The sequence below is a fragment of the Dendrobium catenatum genome, unplaced genomic scaffold (assembly GCF_001605985.2).
Source record: "Dendrobium catenatum unplaced genomic scaffold, ASM160598v2 fragScaff_scaffold_1022, whole genome shotgun sequence".
Lineage (NCBI taxonomy): Eukaryota > Viridiplantae > Streptophyta > Magnoliopsida > Asparagales > Orchidaceae > Dendrobium > Dendrobium catenatum.
Genome location: NW_021319484.1, coordinates 1045895 through 1069799, shown reverse-complemented (window position 1 = coordinate 1069799; position 23905 = coordinate 1045895). Strand labels below are relative to the sequence as shown.

At 34.1% G+C, this 23905-nt stretch overlaps 2 protein-coding genes and 1 non-coding gene across 3 annotated transcripts; all 3 read right to left on the bottom strand.

The window, feature by feature from the left end:
* Positions 1–5417: 5417 nt before the first annotated feature.
* On the bottom strand, positions 5418–8029 carry LOC110107144. Its single transcript, XM_020837315.2, has 2 exons — positions 7574–8029; positions 5418–5707 (listed from the first exon to the last, which is right to left on the bottom strand). The coding sequence occupies exons 1-2, from the start codon at positions 7884–7886 to the stop codon at positions 5583–5585; spliced, it is 438 nt and encodes a 145-aa protein (XP_020692974.1). The 5' UTR covers positions 7887–8029; the 3' UTR covers positions 5418–5582.
* Positions 8030–10260: 2231 nt separating this feature from the next.
* On the bottom strand, positions 10261–10367 carry LOC114580440. Its single transcript, XR_003701840.1, has one exon. It is a non-coding gene; the product is annotated as a small nucleolar RNA R71 (small nucleolar RNA).
* A 3060-nt stretch (positions 10368–13427) lies between these two features.
* LOC110107153 (mitotic checkpoint serine/threonine-protein kinase BUB1) lies at positions 13428–22440 on the bottom strand. Its single transcript, XM_020837329.2, has 13 exons — positions 22106–22440; positions 21857–22014; positions 21677–21770; positions 20833–20943; positions 20653–20740; positions 17185–17288; positions 17030–17101; positions 16853–16942; positions 16442–16599; positions 14421–14475; positions 14151–14285; positions 13957–14078; positions 13428–13775 (listed from the first exon to the last, which is right to left on the bottom strand). Exons 1-13 carry the CDS (start codon positions 22397–22399, stop codon positions 13586–13588), a joined length of 1671 nt encoding a protein of 556 aa, XP_020692988.1. The 5' UTR covers positions 22400–22440; the 3' UTR covers positions 13428–13585.
* Between the last annotated feature and the right edge of the window lie 1465 nt (positions 22441–23905).

Here is a 23905-nt window from a genome sequence, read left to right as displayed (position 1 = left end):
AGCCGTTCGATTCGAGTATAAGCTCGTAAAAATCAGAGCCTGTTTGGTAACTCAAATTGTGGTTTGAACCTTCCAACAGCGCTTCGGGTCCATGATTTGAACCCATTTGGGCTCGGATTTGGTTGAACATGGTGTCGTTGAGTTCGTATTTCCGAGATGCTCAGTTTGACTATAAGTTTGCTAAAATCGTAGTTGGATGATTCAATATTTAATTTTTGAATTTTTCCATTCATATTTGTATCGAAATTTGTGTCCGATCAAGATAATTTGTTGATGACATATCACATACAATGAAAAATGATTAGCTGAGCCTCAATAAAAGAAATACTTTGATGAAAGATTAATACACACTGATCTTCAAGAGTGTAACGAAGTTCATCATTCACATCATGACAATCTAATGAGAATTGGAAATTAGTAATCCCAAGGGATTTCATAAACGGGTCAGTTCGGGTTCGACCCGAACCCGACCCGTGACCCGAAATTGACACCCCTACCCGGATGCACCAGGGTCCGGGTGATGTGGCGCGTCCGGATTCGACTTAGGATGTTGGACGTAATAATTCGTCATAATTTTCTCAAGAGGCGAATTATTACGTCTGAAGTCCAAACCGGAGTCGAATCCAGACGCACCAAGTCACCCGGATGCACCAGGGTCCGAGTGACATGGCGCGTCCGGATTGAGGAAGGTGATAAATCCAGCAGTGATAGTGCGGCAGCACAGGGTGGAGGTTTTGGGCAATGTCCAGTCGGTATGGGGAACACCGTCAGCAGGGACACTTAAGGGACGATGAGGTCAGAGTTGATTAGGAAAGTTCAGGCTATGAGGTCAGGATTGGTCGGGTGGGGGACGGGGACAGCGACGGTGGGACGATAAGGCCACAGTTCTGCGAAGTTGGATCCTTCGACGACGAGGTCGGGTACTCAGTCAGGTATGACGACGTTGTGGAGGTTTGAGCTGACGACGACGAGATCCTGCGCCGTGCGGGGACGGTGAGATACAGTATGTTTGAATAATAAATAGTTAAATAATCAAATTTGAATAACAATATGTTTGATTCATTTATATTTATGAATAATTAAGCTTTTGAATAAGCTCAATATAAAGGTCGTTAAAAAGCTCTTTTTTTTTTTGTGACGAGGAAGTACTGTCCTTAGGTCAGTGAAAACCACAGTCGACCTAGCATGCAACCCACATCAATTTACACGGACCAACACTTAAGGCTTTCACTGCTTGTCAAAAGATTCGAACCAGGGACCTAGGCTTTGCCCAGCCTGCTCTTCACCACCCGGACAAGCAATGGTGGGTATGATAAGTGAAGCTGATTTGTGAGCGGCTCAAGCTCGGCTCACAAAAAAAAAAAAAAAAAAGCTCAATTAGTATTTAATACAGAGTTTATGAATCATTGAGAATCAATTAAGTCTTATTATAAATTTATTTTTTGGCTTATTTTCACATAATTTTTTATTTTTATTTCCACAGTAATCTCACTTTTTTATGTTATACTCTTTCAATATAATGAATTTTTCTATGAACAATAGGTATTAATTCATGTTTATAGGATTGTTTGTTTTAAGTGTTCATAAATAAGTTTGTTTAAAAGAATAATTATTTTATAGTTTCGTTTGTTCGTGAACGGGCTCATTTGACAACTCGAAAATACTCGCTAGATACTTTCCCAACTTGACTCATTAGATATATTCGTCAATATGCTCTAGATACTTGTTTGGTAATAAACCCGATAAATCTCATTTGTTAAGGTAAGACCATGTAGATGATAAACTTGTAAATAGCTTGATAAAGCTCTCCCTTATTTAAATATCAATAAACACAAAAAAAAAAAAAAAAAAAAAAAAAAAAAAAAAAAAAAACGAAACATGAAACTAGCATGAACATCTATCAATTTTACAAAGAAACTAGCATGAACAGACCAGCTTGAATCAATCTTAAACAAGCTAATAATAAATGAGGTTAAACATTTACAAATACTTGCTCGATTTGCCTCGATTCATTTGCAGCCCTTATTCATAAACCTTTCATTTGGCATTAGACCACTAAGATGAATTACAAATTCATCAAAATTGGGCATTTTAGGAGATTACAAATCCCCGTACTCTACACATCTAATAGACCAAAACAAACATCCCCTTAGGCTTCGTTTAGGACAGCTTCTTTTTTGCTTCTTAAAGCAGTTTTCTAGTTCAATAATTAAAATTTTTGTACTAAAAATTGCTTTTAAAAAGCAATAAGAAAGCTGTCTCAAATGAAGCCTTAATCTTATTTTCGAAATATGTTTTCCAAAATCCAGTAATTTCAAATGGGCCTAAACTAAATTCTGCCTGTTTATCTTCGTTGGTTGCTACCACTTAGCTATAGATACATTTATATAGCATAACTGTAGAGTAATTAGACCTAAATGGTTTTATAATAAGGGTGAAAGTGAAGTTGACTTGTGCGCGGCTCAAGCTCGGCTTTATAAACAATTAATGAGCCGAGCTTGAAGAACTGACAAACCAAAGCTTAAGCCAGCCTCGACTCAGCTTGTTAGCTTGTGATTCTGTTTGTATAAAAAATATTCATGTAAAGTACATAAAAAATGTATTAATATTTAAGAGCTTATACACAAAACTACAACAATTATTTAAAAAATATAGTACACTTTCTTGTATTAAGTGAGTTTGATTAATTAATTGAATTCTTTTTATCATTTTATTATAATAATTATCTGAATTACAAACATTTCTCTTTTATAATGAGTCGGCAAGTGAGCTGACTCGAACTAATAAAATTAAGTTCAAGCTCAATTAATTAATCAAGCTCAAGCATTTGGTGGCTCGAACTCTGCTTGACTTATGTACACTCCTATTTCATAGTATTCATCTTTTAGCAGGAAGGTAGGCTACACGTCGGGTGTGATTGTTTATGCTTGGGTTTTACAAAATAATCTAAAAGTATTTACATAATGAAATATGAATAGCATGATATTCAAATACTTGTTCTTTACTAATTACTAAGGGTCTGTTTGGAGCAATTTTCTATTGCAACCATAATACTGAAGTTGCTTTCTTTATAGCAACTTCACAACCAATTTTATAAAAAATTTCAGTCATCCCAAAAAATCTAAAGTTTACTTATTTTGTTAAATTTAATTCAAAATAGAATTTTTATTCACTAAATATTTAATATAGTCTAAACAATTATTTTCAGCCTCACAAAACTTATCTAAGTATAAAAATTAATCTCTTGGAGAATGACATCTTAATAATAACTGAGCTTTAACCTCTTAATTAATGGTGTAAGAAAAATATTTTTTTTGGGAAAAAAAAAGAAGTAATGCGAATTAAGTAGGAATTTTCAGTTATTTTCTCGTTGGTTTAGATGGGCCAAGTAGATCCGACATTGGGTCACTCTTTGGCGGTCCATACGTTATGTATGCTTTGGGTCCGGCCCACCAGTATTATTTTTCATGTGAGCTTCTAAAATATAATTTTTATTTTTTATGTTTTCATCAAGTTTAGGGTATAAATACTTATATAGATCCAAATATAATTTTGGTTGGGAATTCATAAATCATAAAAATTTTCATCAATTCAATACGAATTTTGATGTGATTTAAAAAAAAAAATTAAGCACTTTAGTTGATCTGAAAATCTCCACAACAAATTATTTGAAGGGCAAAATGTAATTTGATTTTGGTGTACATCAAGAATGTATGAAATAAAATATGAATGAGCTGAAAATAATACTCAAAAGAAAAATTAAAAAGTTTAAAAAACTAATTGTAGGAACAAAGCGGATTATAAATTCAACAAATTTATAATGAAATAATTGTCTCATTGGATGAATTATTGTTTATATATATATAATTGACATATTTAATAGTATTCATAATAAAATCATTGCATAACTATTTGAAAATACAATGACTTAAAAGAGAAAAAATTATAGATTGTGCTCTTACTTGAAAAATGTTGAGAGTGCTTTCGAAATCATCAATTTGCACTCACATTAAGAATAATTCCTAGCTATGTCATGTCGTCCAACATCTACTAGAATCCGACACATGTTGCCGCTTAATATGATACTCATTTTGGATAGAATCTTAAGCTTCATTTGAGACAGTTTCTGTACTACTTTTTAAAACGGTTTTCTAGTACAAAAATTTCAAATTCAAGAATTTTTTGTACTAGAAAGCTATTTTAAAAAGTAAGAAGAAAGTTGTATCAAACAAAGCCTTAATCACCTAATGTCTACACTCTACAGCCATTTGAAATCTAACATCTCCCATCTGACATTTGACATCCTAAAATGCTTTAAATTCAATATATGTCATCCTTCAACACTCACATTCTCTAACATTCAATGCCTGTCATCCTACAACACGTACCATTGCCATAAAAAACCATCTAACAGACTAAGGTTTCATTTGGGACGATTTTTTTGTTGTTTCTTAACGCAACTTTTTAATACAAAAATTAAAATATTTATACTATAAAACTGCTTTAAGAAGCAACAAGAAAGTTGTCTCAAACAAAACCTAACGCTCACTCTTGCATGTTACTAACTATCATCTAATAATTGTCGTGATCTTATATCTATTGTCTCTCAATCAATCAATATATCCATAGAAAAAACACTTTCTTCCTACTCTAAATTTTAATATCGTATATTCACGTCCTATCAATATATTTGAAAAGTTTTTTTTTTTTGGGACATTTAGGCCATTTAAGGCAAACTCACACACACAACGCATACACAGAGACTCGAACCTTAGACCTCTTAGTTGGAAGCCTTAGCTCTCAACCAATAGGCCAAGGAGAGTTGTGTAATATATTTGAAAAGTTGATATTGTAAAATGAAGCATAGCTCATCCCATTACATCATTATTGAATCTCCATACTGACTATGGATCATCACATTTAATAAGACATATATGTCCATTTAATCTTACCACATATCCCTATTTGATTTATTTTGTACTTTTCAATCCATTTCTTAAATAAATAAATCTTAACTATCATTTTATATAACCAAAGAAGCATAAACATCCGCCACATTTATAATATCCACAAATATAATTATCTTCATAACAATAACCCTAAACCCTAAACATTATTCACCTCCACCAAATTTATATTTTAATAATATATCAATTGTCTTAACATCATTTTTCTTATTGACATCAACATATAATAACTTATAACATTACCCATTACCCTTTAATTATTCTCCTTGCCATTTAATTTCTAATTCTTCTTCTAATCATTGTATTCAAAGATTCTCATCTTCTCATTTTAAATTGCCAAAATTCACCTATCAAATCTAATCCTAATTTTAGGTCAACTTCAACATATCTCTCTGCTAAAATTACTCATTTTCATTTAATTGATATGCAAATTTATGAATAGAAACCAGATTACGGAACAAGAAATTCTATAGATTTAGTAAAGAAACCCAACAAGTTTCTGATGGATCTTAAAAATATCTAAAAGATTTAAATAGTTCAAGCAAAGTAATACAAAACAAGGAGGTGAAATCCTACTTCAAAGGAAGGTACAGAAATTGTTTTGGAACTAGTGAGCTATGACTGAATAGGTTGATTTGCTTCAGGAGAGTTTTCTTCTTTCTTCTTTGAATCTTTCAGATATTTCCACCCACCTTTATTAACCCCACTTATTTTCACAGGAACATCAGAAACTGGTAAGCCTGCAGGTGAACAAGAGAAGGATAGAAACGAGACATGGCTCTGAATTGCACATTGCAAAACTCATTGAGAAAATTCGTTTATAAATTTAAACTATACAAACTTGCAAGAAAAAAAAAATGCGAAGTAAACTCATCCTATGACAACTATGGCCAATATTTGTGTGAGGTTGAAAAAAGACAAACTCCCAGGCACTAGATAGCGTAAGGAATGCAGGGAAGAAAGATTGATTATATATAATAAGCAAGCATTCAGCGACACAACGGAAGTTTTAAAAGTGCAAAATCTCTAGACTAGTAAAAAAAGTGGTTTGCAGATTTGACCAAACAACTCAGGCTAAGTTTTCTTTGTCTATTTTGCTTTCTAACTGGTCAAGATCATTACACTCCCAAGTACAGTTTTTACAAAATCATATGATTTCAATATAGCTCATTGGTTTCTTCTAAAATTCAAAAGTATTTGGAAGATGCACCACTGATTAGTGGCTAGTCCTTTACTCAAAGGGAAAGATACTTCAGTATTTTTTCAAAAATTTCATCGTTTCTTAAATGCGATCTAAGTCAAATCAACAACGGGATAATATTCCTTCTCCTCTCTTCTAACATTTCATCAATCTATCCTTCTAGTTTTCTCCTTTTTACCAACCACACGATTCCCATTTGTTCTTCTTTCAAAAATCATTGAAAGTTTTTGTATGAGGATGAAAGAGAGGGGAGGGGATATCTTCACATGGCAACATAGAAGACACACTTCCATCTGCATGAGAAGCTCCATTAGGTATCAGATCAAGCTAAGATTCAACTTTAGATAAAGTATGCATATTATGCACTAAAATGTGCCAAGTTTCATGTACAACAATTTGGAGTAATCAGATATAGCACAACTCAGACAACACTATTTTTTTGTTGCTTAGAGCCATCTTGTAAAACTAAAAGAGTGCTAGAGTAATGCTTACGAAATTTCTGTAAATAAACCACACATGTATTAACTAAATGTAATTTTATTCGGTTGGCGCCATACTCTTGACTTCCTCCTCATGGTTTAATTATTTTGAACAAATATGTAAAAGGTACTAGTTTTTTAAATTTCGTTTAATTTCTATGCTTGTAAACACAGAGAGATTAACAAAGCAAATTCCAACTGAAACCCGCATATAAAACTTAAAATAAATAGTAGCTTCTGATGAGACAGCACAATAGTAACTAAAAAAATATTATGGTAATCCGAAAAGGAGAGAGTTTTCTAACGTACTCTTAGGCATTCTAAACAAAGCCCACAAACGCAAGGACTGTTATTATCAAGTCATTCAGGAAGAAACCACCGATGAAAGAATGGAATAGATTATTTATATGTATGTGTTAAAATATTGGCTGCCTAGAATGCCCATTTTATGAGAACCTTAGATTTACTAATCAGGACCAAAACAGGAAATGTCAGTTAGAATTTCCTAATGCGCATGCTTTGAAAATTTCAGAAAAAAATCAAATTATGGGGAGAGTAGACCTGTCAAGCTTCAAGCATTTTCCATCTTGCGTATCAAATGCACAGATTGAATAGTTGAAAACACGGAATTAAGAGGGTAATTTCACCCTCTTTCAGAAATTAATTCATCCAAAATCCATTGCCATCCTACTGCATCTAAATCATTCTTTCTTTCATGGCCTTCAAATGAAGCGGTGTCAATTTTACAACTTTCAGAAAAAAAAAATCAATAAACCAAATATCTCATGTGTTCAATGTGTGGACAAAGTACAAAATCCAAACCTGACCAGATCCTAAAGCAAGCACCCGTCAATGATATTCATGCATCCGAAGAATAAATGCCACAACAGATCAGTAAACAATTAAGAGGAAAAGAAAAAACTCACCGGCCTTGTATCTAACGCCCCAAGCTTTGCCGTGGCGCCCATCCTTGTAGAGATTGATCTTGGTGATCTCGTAGGAAAGATCCCTCCAACTGCTCTTGCACATCTTGTACCCAATTCCCCAATTGGGAAGAAAGTGCGCAACGTCAAATAGATTCTTCTTCTTCCTCCGCTTGGGTTTGCTTGCTTCTACTTCGGATACTGTATTCAGAGCACGAGATGCCGACGCTTTTAACCCTCCAAGAGACTGCTGAAATAGCTCAATGGATCTGCTCGCAGCACGCGTTGCCGTCGGATACGAGGAGGATAAATTCATTTTCCTTCACAGTCCGGCGTGGGCTCAAATAACCTTTCAGTGAGCTCAAGTTCTTCTCAAGGGTATTGGGGAGGAGGCTTAGGGAGGTGTCGGTTCTGTAGAGCAGGCTCCCCGAACCCTAATTCCTACGGCCACGCGGCTTTTTCAGGCTAAATCCAAATTAAACCAAATACTAATCCGATTTTTTCTTTAAAAAAATTTGAGAACAAAACCTAATTTCATTTTGAATAACTTATAAGAGATAATTGTCTAAAAAAATAAAAGTACAACTCAACTTAGGAGTTTTTTTATTTCTTTCTAAATCAATTTTATAATATAAAATTTTTTAATTCAAAAATTTTTTGTTCTACAAATTATTTTAGAATGATGCCTTAAACAACCCTACAATAAAGATTAGAAAAATCAAAACAAAACTTTAAAAATAGAACTAAAAAATGAGCAAAAGAACTTCTAAATATTGAGTAAATCTTCATATAATATACAATTTCCATCCCTTGTTTGTCATTAGGCATTCTCCAACCGAACTTCAAACGCATGAATGGCGTCGCTCGCGAGCTCCAGCCGAACGGCAAAACTTCCGGTATTTGGTTGAGGGTGAACAATGCAATTGTTTACCTGCGTCATTTTTCTATTTCTATCGGATTTGTCAAAGAAACGCGCGAAAGAGAAAGACGATTACATAGGCGCAAAATGGATTAGATTGGAGATGGATCACACCTTTTTTTAGTTTCACTGTATTTTGGAGTGAAAAATAAGATTTTCGGTTGGAGATTCCCAATAACCAGCTTGATTCACAGGCAATTAGCTTTAATAAAAATTTATTATCTTAGTCTAAATAGAACATTAGTTTTATGTAAATGTTCCAATATTGAAAAAATATATTATATAGACATGAATGGATCCTTACCAACTGTTTCTACCAATACTTTTTACGATCCCTTCGTCTCTCTTTATCTTTCCCATTGTTATAAATCATCATCACCTGATAAACAACAAACTTTTACAATCCCTAAAGCTTTAGAACACATTTTTCAATTAGCTGAAGAAATACAAATTATAGGCGAAGACCCAATTAAACATTGGGATAAAAATAAAGAATTAGCTGAGCTACCTATTATAAATCCAGACTTAATAATTAAAACTAAAGAATTAGAATATTCACCTAAAGATAAAGAAGAATTTCTTATTCAAATTAATGAATTAAAAACGTTAAAATTAATAAAACCATCAAAATCACCACATAGATCTGCAGCTTTTATGGTTAGAAATCATGCTGAAATCAACCGAAATAAAGCAAGAATGGTTATCAACTATAAAAGACTAAATGATAATACAGGATAAAAAGTATTTTAGCAAATTTGATTGCAAATCAGGATTTTGGCAAATATATAAATTTTTAAACAGTAGCCAAATTGCATCTACATGCATTAGCCAAAAAGTTTTTGCTAAACAAATACTTATTAGTGAATTAGAACAAATATTAGCCTCTAATTAAATCATATGATGAGATTAAGCATTATACCCATCTCATATAAAAAAAGAATAATTTGTAGCCATAAATGCATTCATTATAGGGTTGGAAAACTTTAGCATAAGCAAGTGGAGTGTTCATGCATCATTGTATTTGGACCCACCAATTATGAAGTAGCTAGCCAAATCTAATCATAAATATATTCAAGATAAAGTATAAAGCTATTCCAAAAATTCCCAAAAGTTACAAAATCCAAAAAAAAAAAAAATCGATACAATCAAGCAAAAGAAAAATAGAACTTTAGGAGAGGAGATTTAGAATTAAGAAAAAAAATAAAGTAGAGCCGATGGACTGCAAAGTCACCGCATGTTTCAGAAGATTAAGGCTTCGTTTGGGACGGCTTTTTAATTGCTTTCTAAAACGGAGTTTTAGTACATTTTTTTTTATTTTGGTACTAAAACTCCGTTTTAGAAAATAATAAAAAAGCCGTCCCAAACGAAGCCTAAGTATTTCATCTCCTAGAATTTTACCTATTTATATGATTTAAGAAGAATAGCATTTATGAGTTTATAGCAAATAGTGGCCATGCTATCAATAGTTTCTTTAAATTTTTTATTATTTCATTCCCTCCAAATATGATATAAAGCTCAATAAATAGAACTATAAATACAAGTTTCCTGTAGAAGATTCGAATTTACATTTATCTAGTTTTTTTAAGAAATTTGTGCAATGTTTAACTACAATGATGCGAGTAATGATGTTATTAGACTTAGATTGTTTTCATTTTCTCTAAAAGACAAAGTTAAATTTTGGTTGAATTCTTTATCCCTAGGCTCTATAACCATTTGGAATGAGTTGGCTCATAAATTTCTTACTAAATATTTTTCACCTTCAAAAACTATCACACTTAGAAATGACATAACTTCTTTTACTCAGTTTGAAGGAGAATCTATTTATGAGGGTTGAAAATGATTTAAGGAAATGCTTAGAAAATGCCCCCATCATGCATTGCCTGATTGATTGATTATTCAAATATTTTATAATAGATTGGTAGGATCTCTTAAAGTTATAATTGATATTGCAGCTAGAGTATCATTATTATCTAAGTCATTTGAGAAAGCATATAAATTAATAGAGGAAATAGCTACTAATAATTTCAAGTGGCCTACTGAAAGGGTAAATCCTAAAAAAAATAGATTGAATTTATGAATCTGATGCTTTATCAATCTTGACTTCACAAGTTGCAGCGATTTCTAAGAAATTGAATATAATAGGAATAAATTCTAGAATAGGAACTGAGTCCTGAGAGAATCAAATTTTAATTGAAGAAAATATAATGCAATGGAATGAAAATATTAATGTAGTTGGAAGACAAAATAATCCCTATTTAAATACATATAATCTAGGTTAGATGAGTAATCCTAATTTTAATTATTCAAATAATATAGGCGATAATAATCAATGGAATAACTGACAGTATAATCAAGGAATAAATTGGAACACTTCTTAACAACCTGTTGTTAATCATAAACTTATATATCCTCGAGGATTGAATCAAAACAATTAATTTGAAAATAAAAAATAGCATTGAAAGATGTAGTTATACAATTAGGATCTCGATTGCAAAATCAAGCGATTTCTATTAAAATTTGGAAAAATCAATTAAATCAGCTTGCAATTTCAATTAGTAGTAGATCTTTTGGATCTTTATTGAGTAAAAATGAAATTAATCCGCTAGAAAAAGAAAAAGATCTTAATGGAAACCATTTAGAGAAAGAAAACTATATAGCCCAGCAAATTGAAATATTTAGGCAAGTTTGGCTAAATACTATAAAATTAGCGTTGTATGGGAGGCAACACACTTGATATGTTATTTATGGTGCCTAATGCACTAGTTATCTTGCAACCTATGTTATGTTAAGTTATGTTAACACATGTTTTATACACATTTTATCATTTATATGAAAGTATGTGTAGTGTTAATTATTATTTTTGTTTCTTTTATTTACATTTTATTAAAATTTCCCTCATGCTTGCTATAATTTTTGAATTCTGATGATCTAATTAACCTTAATAAAAATAATAATTAAAAATTATGTAAAATTCAAATAGCAATAAAACAATAAATCATAATAAACTGATAATTAATCAGTTAATTATTACTCTTTATACTTCATAGAGTGAAAATAATAATTGATATGTCCACATAAAATATCTTGATCAGGCACGAATCCTAAGGCAAAATCAAGTTGGAAACTTCTGAAATTAAAATTGGAGTCATCCGAACTCCGATTTCAACAAACTTATAGTCGAACTAAACGTCTCGGAAATACGAACCCAACGACACCAAATTCGACTCAATCCGAGCCTAAATGAGTTTGAGTCAAGGATTTGAAGCAATGTTGGAAGGTTTGAACCACAATTTGGATTACCAAACAATTTCCAAACGTGACATGCTTATAGTCGAATCGAGCAGCTCGACTAGATGAATCCAATGAACCCAAGATCGTAGAATTCCAACATCATGAAGACCTTCAAATGTCTAACGAACGATCCATGATCAAGGGATTCAACATCGACCGTCCATTTAAACCACTCCTCATTTGCCCTTGATCCTCCTCCTATTTACGGGTCATGCCACCCTAAAAAATCTATAAATAGACTCATCCTCCCTCTTGAAAGGGGAACCAAAGCCAAAGGATTCAAGAGAGAGATCGGAAATCACTCTTGCCTCCTTGATCCTCCTCAACCATCGCATGAGTTCCACCGGACCACCACCTGATGTCGTTGCACCGCTGAACCACCACTTGAGGCCATCACCTCCGCCGGACCACCACTTGAGGCCCTGAACTCCGCCGGACCACGACTTGAGGCCTTAAACTCATCTGGAACACCACTTAAGGCCATGAGCAGCGTCGGACCACCACTTGAGGCCTTGAACTCCATCGGACCACCACTTAAGGCCTCACATCTGCCGGACCACCACTTGAGGCCCTGAACTCCTCCAGACCACCACTTGAGGCCTTGAGCTCCGCCAGACCACCACTTGATGCCCTCACATTTTTCGGACCACCACTTGAGGCCCTGAACTCCGTCGGACCACCACTTGAGGCTTTCACTCATACCGGACCACCACCAGAGGCCTGGAGCTCTACCGGACCACCATCAGAAGCCCATACTGCCAGATCGCCACCTGAGACCCAGAATTCTACCATACCACCAAGTGACGCCGAACTAGCATCCTTGTTTGTCTCTAGATTTCAACTTTACAGTTGACATTTGTAATCTTATCTCCCCCGAGGATGAGTTAGCCCGTTGTAACCTACTCGAATTCTAGTGGAATCACGTTCAACTAGGCCATGCCCCGTAGTTTTTTCCCTTTCCAGGATTTTTCATGTAAAAAATCTTGTGTTATGTGTGTGAGCTGGATATTCATGCAACACTACTAACTCTATCATCGCAAATATTCTAGCCTGCAACAACAATTAACTGAATTAGATTATTTATGTTATTGCTTTAATTTGATTAGGAGAATTTGATGTTCTAATCGCAACGACGCAATCCGTTCAACGATTGAACATCATTTAATCCTTCAACTAATGCGTCGTGCCGCTTTTGCTGTCAATTTTACTCTTTTACCTACATATTCGATACATAAGTGGACATTTTATCATTCAATTAATATCCTAAAATTTTCAATTATATTTCTAAGTGCTTGATTTGAGTTTACTTGACATCAAATAGACTCATTTTTTTTGTGTTGTTTGGTGTCTCATCAAGGCATCCGACCAAACTGATTTTTAACGGCATATCACAACTCATGTTGCATTGTTAGGGCTTGAAATTATTGTAGGACCATTTATTATTCAATCAAATAGTTATATTATAGGAAGGTGCCTTCTTGATTTTAACTCATTTTGTATTGCAAATATCAGTAACCAAGCTTAGCTATTCACCACTGGCGTTAATTCAATAATCAAGCTTTCAAGTTCATTAGGAATCAACAGAAACACTCAGAAGCACATAAAACCACCTAAATTTCCATTTATACAGAACCCTACATAGACAGACCCTTCATTTGCAATAATGGGCATAGTAATATAGTATGTCCATGGAATTCAAATGTATCCTAAAACTAATAAACATAGAATTTATATAAAAAAAATGGTTGAATAATCTGAAATAGTAGAACCTGGACAAGAACCTCATCCATTCCTAACAAATCTCATCAAGTTAAGCCCAAAGAGGACTTTTGCCTGGCTAATAGGTGCTTCAGCTGGTTTATCATCTGTTGATTGTTGCATATGTGATCCTCAAAAGACTTCCTTAAGCTCTGGAGTAACATTACATCGCTTTCGTTCGATCGGTTGTTAAGAAGGCTGGAGAAGAGATTACTCCATAATTCAACTTTCCAATACCTAGATTTTGCATAAATCAAAGCCATTAATGGATATTCTTGAGCTTGAGGCATTGTTTGGGACTGCTTTCTTTCTGCTTCTTAATTTTGTACTAAAAAATTGCTTTAAGAAGTAAAAAGAAAGCCGTCCCAAACGAAGCTTGAATTAGCTAAACTGGACATGTACAGAACGCAAAAATTACCTTTTAAAGGGTTTTTTAGGCTGATAATGATCACTTCCGTTGGGTTTAGCCTTTTTTTCAAGGGTCAGGTACGATCCATGAAGCATCATATGAACAATAACACAAAGGCCATAGGTGTCAACCTGCTAATCAAGAGAAATTTACATAAAAAGTCTAAAGAAAGATGTGGATCTCAGGTATGAATATTTTGTGACCTGATATGTCCAAGGCTGATTTTCCTGCATCTGAACACAGCGAAAGCCAGAAGTGTGGCAGTCACCAATAAAATTAGTGCCAGCAGGAAATAGGCCTAAGTCAATACCCCTTCCCCAATCCACAAGGCATAAACCCTACAAAGGAGTAAATATGATTGCCATAAGAACCCATAGCACCAGCACCTATTCAAATAAAGCCTAGAGCCAACTCAAGCACAAAGTATAGAACATTTCCCCATGGGATTAGGGGCAAGAGGGGGAGAAGGGAACCTGGTCGGCCCAATTTCCAGTTCTACTACTGAATCCATCTGCACTCAATTCTTCCCTGCCACACAAACAACTCATCGCATGAGGCGCTAATTAGAAACATTCTCATTTTAAGCATCCTAAGATAGTAGCAGATCACAAAAATAACTGCATTGTTAAACAAATATATTTCCTCATATAGAGAGTATTGACAACTCGAGGCAAACTAGTTGCTCGCCGGAGTGGTCGGGCAGGACAAAGCGAGAACAGAACATCTCAAATGGTTCTTAGGAAAATACCGTTACTATGGCATTGCTTAGGTGAATACCTCCCCATAGAACACCATATAACCAGGCGAGCACCTTTGCCTTGATTGGAAAATTAGTACTAACATTTAAAATGCAAAAAATGAGTTCATTTTTAATAATGATAATTTAATGTCATGATGTGGACAAGACTTGGAAAAACAAAAAAGTATAGATTCAACCGACACACTTTCTGTTTATCGTTTATCATTCCTGAAAATTAAATCTAAGTGGTGTTGCAAATAGCCCAACAACCATCAGGGAAAAAAGGTAATCAGATTAATTTGGCATAAAATATAGAAATGTTATGAGGAAGAAAAAAAAATGATAGGTGAAATCTTAGTTGTGCTGCAAATTGAAACGAGAATTAGGAGAAATGCAATTATTTAATCTTTAAAAAAATGCAAAGCATGTTAGATGCTGTGATGCACCGACATTTCTCCTCAAAAAGACGTGCAGTATCCGACACATATCCGACACAACACGCATCTGACACTCCTTCGACATGTGTCGGACAAGTCGAAAACGTGTCCGATCAAAATAAATATTTAATAAAAATTGGACACGCGTATCCGAAACGCGTATCGATCTTAAATATTTTATGAATTTTTTTTAATATAATTTCGTGTATTTAAAATTTTTACTTATTTTAACATATAAAAACTAAATTTTTTCTTGTTTCCTATCCACATCACCAAATTAACTGTCGGCACTAAATACCCCATTCATCGAATATTTTCATTTCCATTTCTCTTTGGCACTGAAGGTATTTTCATCTCCTCTCTCGATGACTAATAAACGACATCGACGCCCGACTCTCAACATCCTAATATTAATCATTTTAAGCACAAATTCTAGTTAAATGACATATTATTTTTAATTTATTTTTAAGATTATACTTATTTAATTTTTATATGCTATTTTTAAAATATAAAATTTATAATAACGTGTCCAACCCGTGTCTGGGTCCAATATTTTCAATAATTGGCGTGTCCCATATCCGTGTCGTGCGTATCCGTCTCATCGTGTCCGTGTATGTGCATCATAGGTTAGATGCTACTCAAATCATAATCAAATTAAGCAAAATTAGTCATGAAAAGATGCATAAAGGACCAGAAAAATGTAAAAAGTCATAAAAACCTAGTCTTTTAAGATGCTTTTGTATATAAAATGAAGATGGGAATGAACATTTTCAGGGTACATGTTTAATTTATCTACATAGCATAAAAAAAAACAAGTTCTAAGCTTTAGAATACAAGTGTCCCAATGTTATTTAACCAGATACCTTCTTAACATTTAATCCAAGTATTTGCTCTTAATTTCCATGATCAAAGAATGCAGTCAGCCAGCCACTGTGTTTCTGGAAATTTAAACTTCGAACCATAATTTTGAATAGAAAAAACAATTAGTGGTTAGAGGATTCCACCGATTGGAATGGTGTTAAAAACTAAACAGCATTCTTCCATTAATTTCTAATAAAATAAATTATATTGCACTCATCAATAATAGCTAAAAATAGATAGTAAAAGTAATACTCCAAATCCTCTAGTGGTATAAGTTTTAGAGTGGAATAGAGTAGTAATAAATGCATATAGAACGGTTTTCAATTATTAGGAGCAGAAATCACCATTTTGGGTAAATTCTTGGAGAAAAAATAACGTACGACCTCATGGTAGAGATCCAAAGTAAAAAAGAATGAGAAGTTTGTTCTATAACAGTCTCAGTGGTATCAATAGTTACCTAGAATAACGGACAAGAAGATTGTCTGGTTTAAAATCACCATGAATTATACCGACACTATGCAAAGTCTCCAACATGCGAAGCATCTCTATTGAGTAATGGATGCATAGTACCTCCTCCATGACTTTATTTGTAACCAAATGTGAATTTATAGCATCCTGTGTAAGGATTTTGTGAGAAGATCCATAAGAAAATGTATCCAAATCTGTACTTTGCAGAAAAAACTAAGGCTCTGTTTGGGACGGTTTTTTTACTACTTCTTAAAGCAGTTTTTTAGTACAAAGGGTTTAATTTTTGTACTAAAAACCTGCTTTATGAATCAGTTGGAAAGCCATCTCAAACGAAGCCTAAAACACACCTGGACGAAGTGACAGTAGAAGAGAGCCATGCCTGTGTGGCAGGCGTATTTACCTGAAGAGTTCCATGGGGCAAGTAGTCTGTCACTAATATGCTAGAATCAGCATAGATGTGCGCCCTATGAGCAAAGCCGAAGCTTGACCTCTGACAAAAAAAGAAAAAATAATATTATTACTGTTATAAAGGAAAATAAGATCCTGCCAAAATAGTAAAAATTAGTTGATAGTATACTTCCTCAGAGCGAATGCGCTCATCAAGCAGACGATACATGTAGAATTCCCAAGGAAAAGCAGGCCTTTGAATCTACAGGAAATTAGAATAGTAAATATTGGTCATAAAATCATACCAGTTGAACACTGAAAGGGAGTTAGGTGGCGCATAATAACCTTCAGGGCAACAACATCATCAGGGTTGTTGTCAACAAAAGCTTTATAAACTTGAGCAAATCTACCTACACCTGAGCAACCTTTGATTTGGTACTTTTCACCACCTTTAAACAACAGAGAATTAAGGTGAATAACTTATGGTTGTGTAAGAATAGGATTTTTCTGATGGAGATTATATAAGGAATAAAGAATAATCATGATTAAGGATAGAATACTAAAGTTCAACTTTATGATGACGATGTAAAAATAGCTTAAACAAATTTCATAATAAGACCATTCTCTGGCCCTGATTATGGGTTGCTCTAAGAAATAACTATATAAAAATATGTAAGCCCTATTATTCAAATTTGTTTGAAGATCATTAAAAATAAACAACCTGTTGCAGGCTAGAATATATGCAGCAATAGAGTTTGCAATTTTACGTCCAAGTGTTGTACGAATATTCAGCGCACACAAACAGAAGATAAAAAGGAAAATAAACACTATAATTTTTATGTAGAAAACCCGAAAGAGGGAAAAAACCACGGGGTCATGCCCAGTTGAAGTAATTCCACTAGTGTTTGTTTGAAGTGCAAAGGCTGATTCGTCCCACAAGTTAAGACGATCAAATTACAATCAATTTCTTCTAAATTGAGACAAAGTTACAAAGTTCTGCAGAATTCCGACGTCTCCCGAACATCCGGGAGAATTCCGGTGTATTCAGGCTGCGGAAAGAACTCCGGTGGTGGTCGAGGAGGAGCTAATTCTCCTCCTCTTCTTCTTCTCTCTCTTGCTTCTCTCTCTTGCTTGACTTCCCTCTTGTGAAGAATGAGGGCTCTATTTATAGTTTTTCTGGAGTGGCATAGCTCGTAAATAAGCGCGAGATCAAGGTCAAATAGGGAATGGTTGAATGGACGGCTGATATTGAATCCCTTGATCGTGCACCGTTTGTCAGACATTTGAAGGCCTTAGTGATGTCGGAATTCGATGATCTTGGGTTCGTTGGATTCGTCTCGTCGAGCCATTCGATTCGACTATAAGCTCGTTAAAATCGGAGACCGTTTGGTAACTCAAATTGTGGTTTGAGCTTTCCAACAGCACTTCGGGTGCTTGATTTGGGCTCATTCGGGCTCGGATCGAGTTGAATTTGGTGTCGTTGGGTTCGTATTTCCAAGACGCTCAGTTTGACTATAAGCTCGTTGAAATCAGAGTTCGGATGCTCCTAAATTTAATTTATGAAGTTTCTAACTTGATTTTTGCGCCGAGATTCGTGCCCCATCAAATAATTTCATGATGACGTATCACAACCATATCCCACAAATATAAGACTGTTATCCGCAAAAAATCTTATTTTCTTTCCTTCAGTACTGAAATAGGGTGAACTGAAATAGGGTGAATCGATCAAATTGAGCTTGGAAAGCATATCAACAAACTTCAGCAGAAATGGAGCAAATGAAAACTGTCTTTCATTATAGGTATTCCTTGATGAAGTTTATAGTAGACTCTGCCTACGCCATACTTCTTATTCCTCATCTTGTCATTCTACCAACTTATGCATTCTCGAAGTGTTTTTTTTTTTTTTTTTTTCTTCTGATTCAATTCAGGACAATATCCCAATTTATTGATGAAACACATGGTGGGAGAACATAGAGCCAATTTCGAAGAAGGTACATATGGTGGCACAAACTATATTGTATCATCAGCCACTATATTAAAAAAGTTACAGACGTCCACTCTTCCCTTCAATTAGAGAAACGGGATTACAAAAGATTTAACTCAAATTTATTCTCCTCTAATAGAAGTAGAGCTTGCTAGAAATAGTGAAGGGATAATCACAATGGTAAGATGATATTAGTCGAGCAACGGTGGTTAGATAATGGAAGTTAGATGACAGTCAGACAGAGTTGATTGGGCGAAGGAAATCAAATGATGGTGAATGAACAATGACAATTCGGCGGTGAATGTCAGAGGATGACTTTCAGGCATCGACAAACAAATAATAGCAATAGGTTGATAACAATGGCTGATGATGACATTGGCATCGAATGTCGCATAAAACTCTAAAGTTCTTCAAATCTTCAAGGTCTCTTGCTTCTTGCCCATTTCTTCTTCATGTAGAGAATGAGGGATAGTGACATTCAAATAAATGCAGCTAAAACTCCATATCAAATCATTTGATCATCAATTGTTTATTCAACATGTGCCTTAATGATTTTAGAATTGAATAACCTTTGGCTCATCGGATTCATCTCACCGAGACGATCAGTTTCACTATAAACCCGCAAAATTTAGAGACCAATTGGTCCTTTAATTAATGCCTTAGAATTTTAAATAACACTTTTGTTGCTTGATTTTGGCACATTTGAGCTCAGATCGGATTACTTTTGTTATTGTGGAGTTTGTCCCATTGAGATGGTCAATTTGACAATAAGTATGTTAAATTTGAAGATTAAATTATTCAAAATTTAATTTTGAAAGTTTTTAATTTAAAGGTTACATCAATATTTGTAGTTGACCAAAAGAATTTTTTGATGATGTATCAAGTAATAAAAGCACAATGTGATTTCTTCTTTGTTTGCTGTATATTGCAGTGTCTGTTCACTTGATGTATTTATCATGAATTTTGATAACTGTACTATATTTAGTTATTTACTCAATTACCTCATCATCATCATTTCTTCATTGATAGGTTAATCTGTGTATGTCGTTATGATGCATTTCCAGCACTAAAGAAGAATGTTTAAAAGGGAAAAGTGATGAAGAGTTTTTAATTACTTTCACGTTGTTTCAAAGTTTTGAAGAAGCCAAGTATTCTGTAGGACAACAGAAGATATATTTTATTAGCTTGCGCCAATATTGGTGCATTCATTCCTACGACAATGTCACATGGCTTAGTGATAAATTATATAGTTGTAACAAGCTTCAGCAAGCACCGGTCAGAAAATTTGATATCATGGACCGGCTTATCCCATTTTCAGTAGAAAAAGCCGTTATGCTTTAAGATATTTCCATTCAGATGTTTCAAGATTTCTTTCTATACTTATTAGATTCAGCTCTGCTGACCTGATTATTTTAAAGTTTGAAAATGATTTAGGCTTCATTTTGGGACGGCTTTCTTTCTACTTCTTAAATCAGCTTTTTAGTACAAAATTTTTAATTTTTTATTGGAAAAAGCTGCTTTAAGAAGCTGAAAGAAAACCGTCCCAAACAAAACCTTAAGCATTATTTCTAATTGCCCAAGACTGCAAACTTTCTTATTACATGAAATATGTTTTAATTCTTATATTGAATGTCAGGATGCATAGAATCAGTAGCAGACACTTCTTAATCTGAAACAAGCACAGAAAAACAGAATTATGTAAAATTCTTGATAGTTCCTCTACTCACGTACACATGCATGTAACTGCAAATTTAGCATCTATGAAGAAGAACGTTAACAATAACCCAAATAAAATAAAAAGGCAAACGATAGCCTATAGAAATTACCACCTAGCTCAAGTGTTTTATTCCTCGAGGAGCTTTGTAATGATGATAAGGATGCTTTTCCTGAGTAGATCTTGTTACTAGCATGATAACCCTGAACATGTTAGCAATTTAGTAAATGATTTGAAAGGACAAATAAACTTCAAATTTATCCCATTTAACAAAGCCAATAAAACTGTATCTTACAGCATATTTTTTTATGCAGGTTTCCTTCTTTTTCAGGAAGCTGTCTATTACAGAAGTTGACCAAGGATCTACACAATACTGGTCCTGCCTTTCATGTACAATTTTGTCAACCTGCAAGTAGAATAATCAGAAAAAAGAAAGAGATACACAGAGCTTTTGTAACACAATATAAAGAATTAAAAAATGTAAACAACATTTTAACTGTTAGAAGCAAAACAATTAGCCAATTTTCTTCTAGACAATCTAACCAAAATTTTATATTAGTATATTACAAAACTGAAAGCACACAATATGCAAACTAGCGGTCTTCTTGTGTTCATACTTCAAAGAAAATTATTAAGTTTGTTATTTTTTGCATCAAGAGAAGCTTGTTTATAGTACTTTGTATCATGAAAAAGCAAATATCCTTGAGAATTTCTGAAAAGCAACGCTCAGCGATTTATTTAAAAAATTAATGATGGGATGAACATGAACATAATATGAAGAAAGAGATATCAATGAGTCAGATTCTTGTGCATCAAGTTGACCATATAAAAACTACTAAAAGACAATATTCTAAATTGAAACTGAATTTGTCGAAAATATCACGTGAAATTCAACCTCCTCTAAGAAGTTGCTAAGCTTCTTAGAGCTTCAAGTCTCATAATATTATTATTTCATAATTGAACAAATTTATCTACTCCTTGCTAATCTAACAGTATAGGCAATTTCTAAACAACCGCTTGTGCAAGCAAACCATTATATATATCAAGACCATTGAAAGATCCCTCCCTGGAACCGAACGTTCCAAACACTCAGAAAGAAACAATAATATTCAAGTTATGTGAAGCGTAAAGAAGCACACCTGAGATTCAGGAGCAGCTTTCTGAATAATTTCCTCAACATGTTTCAGGAACATGGCATACATCCTCTTCAACCTCTCTAGAGGCTCTGCATTTCTATTAACCAAGCGCGACCACTATATTTACAATATGCCACCGTTGAATATAGGAAAAAAAAAAGATTCCCAAACCCAAACAGAAACCTCGAAATGCCGAGCCTGTACACTTTGTTGGCCTCCAGCAAGTCTCCTTTCGCGATAAGAAACGCCGCGTACGCCTCGAACAGCATCGATTGCCCCTGGCATATCCCTTTCGCCTCCATCATCTCAAAAATCCGCTTAAAGTCTTGAGTCACGTCCCCCTTTCCCCACAATAAGAAGATCATTGGAACCAATTGAAGCAAAACAACCCTCAAAAGGGTTCATATTTAACAAAATGCGAGGGTACGTTACATAAAGAATGCAGATCTTGAGAAATCTGGCGTCGTCCCGGTATTGCTCATCATCGGAGAAGTTCGAAATGCAGTTCTGAAGTAAGACCCTAAGACTATCTCCACATTTCTCGGGCTTCCTTCTGAACTCATCCAAAGCCCGGTAGATGGAAGTGAGCCAAGGAAAGAGGGGATCGGGCAAGGAACGAGGGGAAAGATGACGGCTTGAGTTTGGTGATTGAACATTTCGTGTTGGCGAGTAGCGAAATAGGCTGCCGACGGCTGCCTGCTCTAGCCGGCGGGAGATCACAACCATGGGTGATTGGCCGTGAGATGGAGGAGGAGAAAAAGCCTGGGGTGAAACCCAATATTCAATCCGGAGGGAAAGAGATTTTTCATTTTCGAATTCTGGGTTTAGCCTAAATGAGCCGGACCAGCAACTCACTTCGGTTGAGATAGCTTTACTTTCTTAATTTTTAAAACAGCTTTTTAATAGAAATTTTTTTTAGTTCAAAAAATTTTTGGGCTTTTTTTTTTTCTTTAATCATTAAGGAAGTTGTCCAAAACGAAATCTTAACTTTTTAGTAAAAAACATTTTATAAAGATATATTCTTGTTTATAATTTACCCCGTAATTTTCTATCTTAATTATAAAGTGTAAAGTTAAATAATTAATTGGCTAAAATTGCTTGCATATTCCTAGTTATGTTAATGTTCAATTGAAGTCTATAATTTGCACACGTCATCTTGGTCTGTTGGTTGAGAGCTTATGATTCCAACTAAGAGGTCTTGAATTCGAGTCTTTGTGTATGCGTTGTGTGTGAGTTTGTCTTAAATGACCTAAATGTCCCCAAAAAAATTCTATAATTTAAAATCTTCATAGCTATTAAAATTTTATAATATCACGATTGCTATTATACTATAAAGGAGAGTTGCAAGTTACGACATAATTCACACCAACCTATATTGACAGCAAAAATCGCCCGCTTGCAATAAACTAGATTATATCATTGGCCCAACCAATTCAAAATACACAGTTTAACAAAACTATTTTTTAATAATAAGAATTTCAAATTCCTTCGTAAATTTGCTTGTTAGAGCATTGTGCTTTCAGGCGTATCACCGCTGATAAGCCCCAAAGAGTGACGTCTCAGCCCTATAACTTTTCGTTCTAGTCTGAATCACATGCAACGTTGAGGCACTGAGGCACCTAGGCGCTACAACAATATGCACTAAAACAAGTTTTGATATATATTAAAATGTCATCAACTCTACTCTCTCCCTCACTCGTAGGCTTACCTAGGAAGGAAATGGGAATTGGGAAAGAGGAGAGGGGAGGAGGAGAGAGAAAAGATAAATTGATTTTTTGGCTGCGATTCATTTTGTTAGTTTTACGAAATTTCTTCACATCATTATGGATGACATTTATCCTATTTCTGTTTTTGAATATTTCATTTGATTTGTCCCCAATTGATTTTATATTATATTTTCTCTTGATTTAGTGAACTTCCACCATGTAGTTTTTAGTATAATATAGTATTAATTATTATGTAATTTCAATCAGTTGGTTTCGTATTTTCACTAGTTAAAATGAAAATTATTGCATTTTGTATGATTTGAATAGAAATAATAATTTTGACATTTTAATATAATTAGGTTGTTAATACAAGTATTGTGAATGAATATGAGCATGCTATTCGATAATACATTGTTGCTATTATGTTTAGTGTGTGAAAATAAGCAAAAACTAGTTATTCACTAACATTGGTTGGAGACTGTTTATAGCTGCGCAGGATGATGAGCCAATGAGCTTTTCTACAAAT

Excerpts from the sequence above, each read along its gene's own strand:
- LOC110107144 (XM_020837315.2), bottom strand. The coding sequence starts at position 7,886 with ATGAATTTATCCTCCTCGTATCCGACGGCAACGCGTGCTGCGAGCAGA. Across the intron at positions 5,708-7,573 it reads GGGCGTTAGATACAAGGCCG|GCTTACCAGTTTCTGATGTT; the intron begins GTGAGTTTTTTC and ends GTTCACCTGCAG.
- LOC110107153 (XM_020837329.2), bottom strand. The coding sequence starts at position 22,399 with ATGGTTGTGATCTCCCGCCGGCTAGAGCAGGCAGCCGTCGGCAGCCTA. Across the intron at positions 17,102-17,184 it reads ATGATGTTGTTGCCCTGAAG|ATTCAAAGGCCTGCTTTTCC; the intron begins GTTATTATGCGC and ends AATTTCCTGTAG. Across the intron at positions 13,776-13,956 it reads CCTAAAAAACCCTTTAAAAG|GTATTGGAAAGTTGAATTAT; the intron begins GTAATTTTTGCG and ends TGCAAAATCTAG.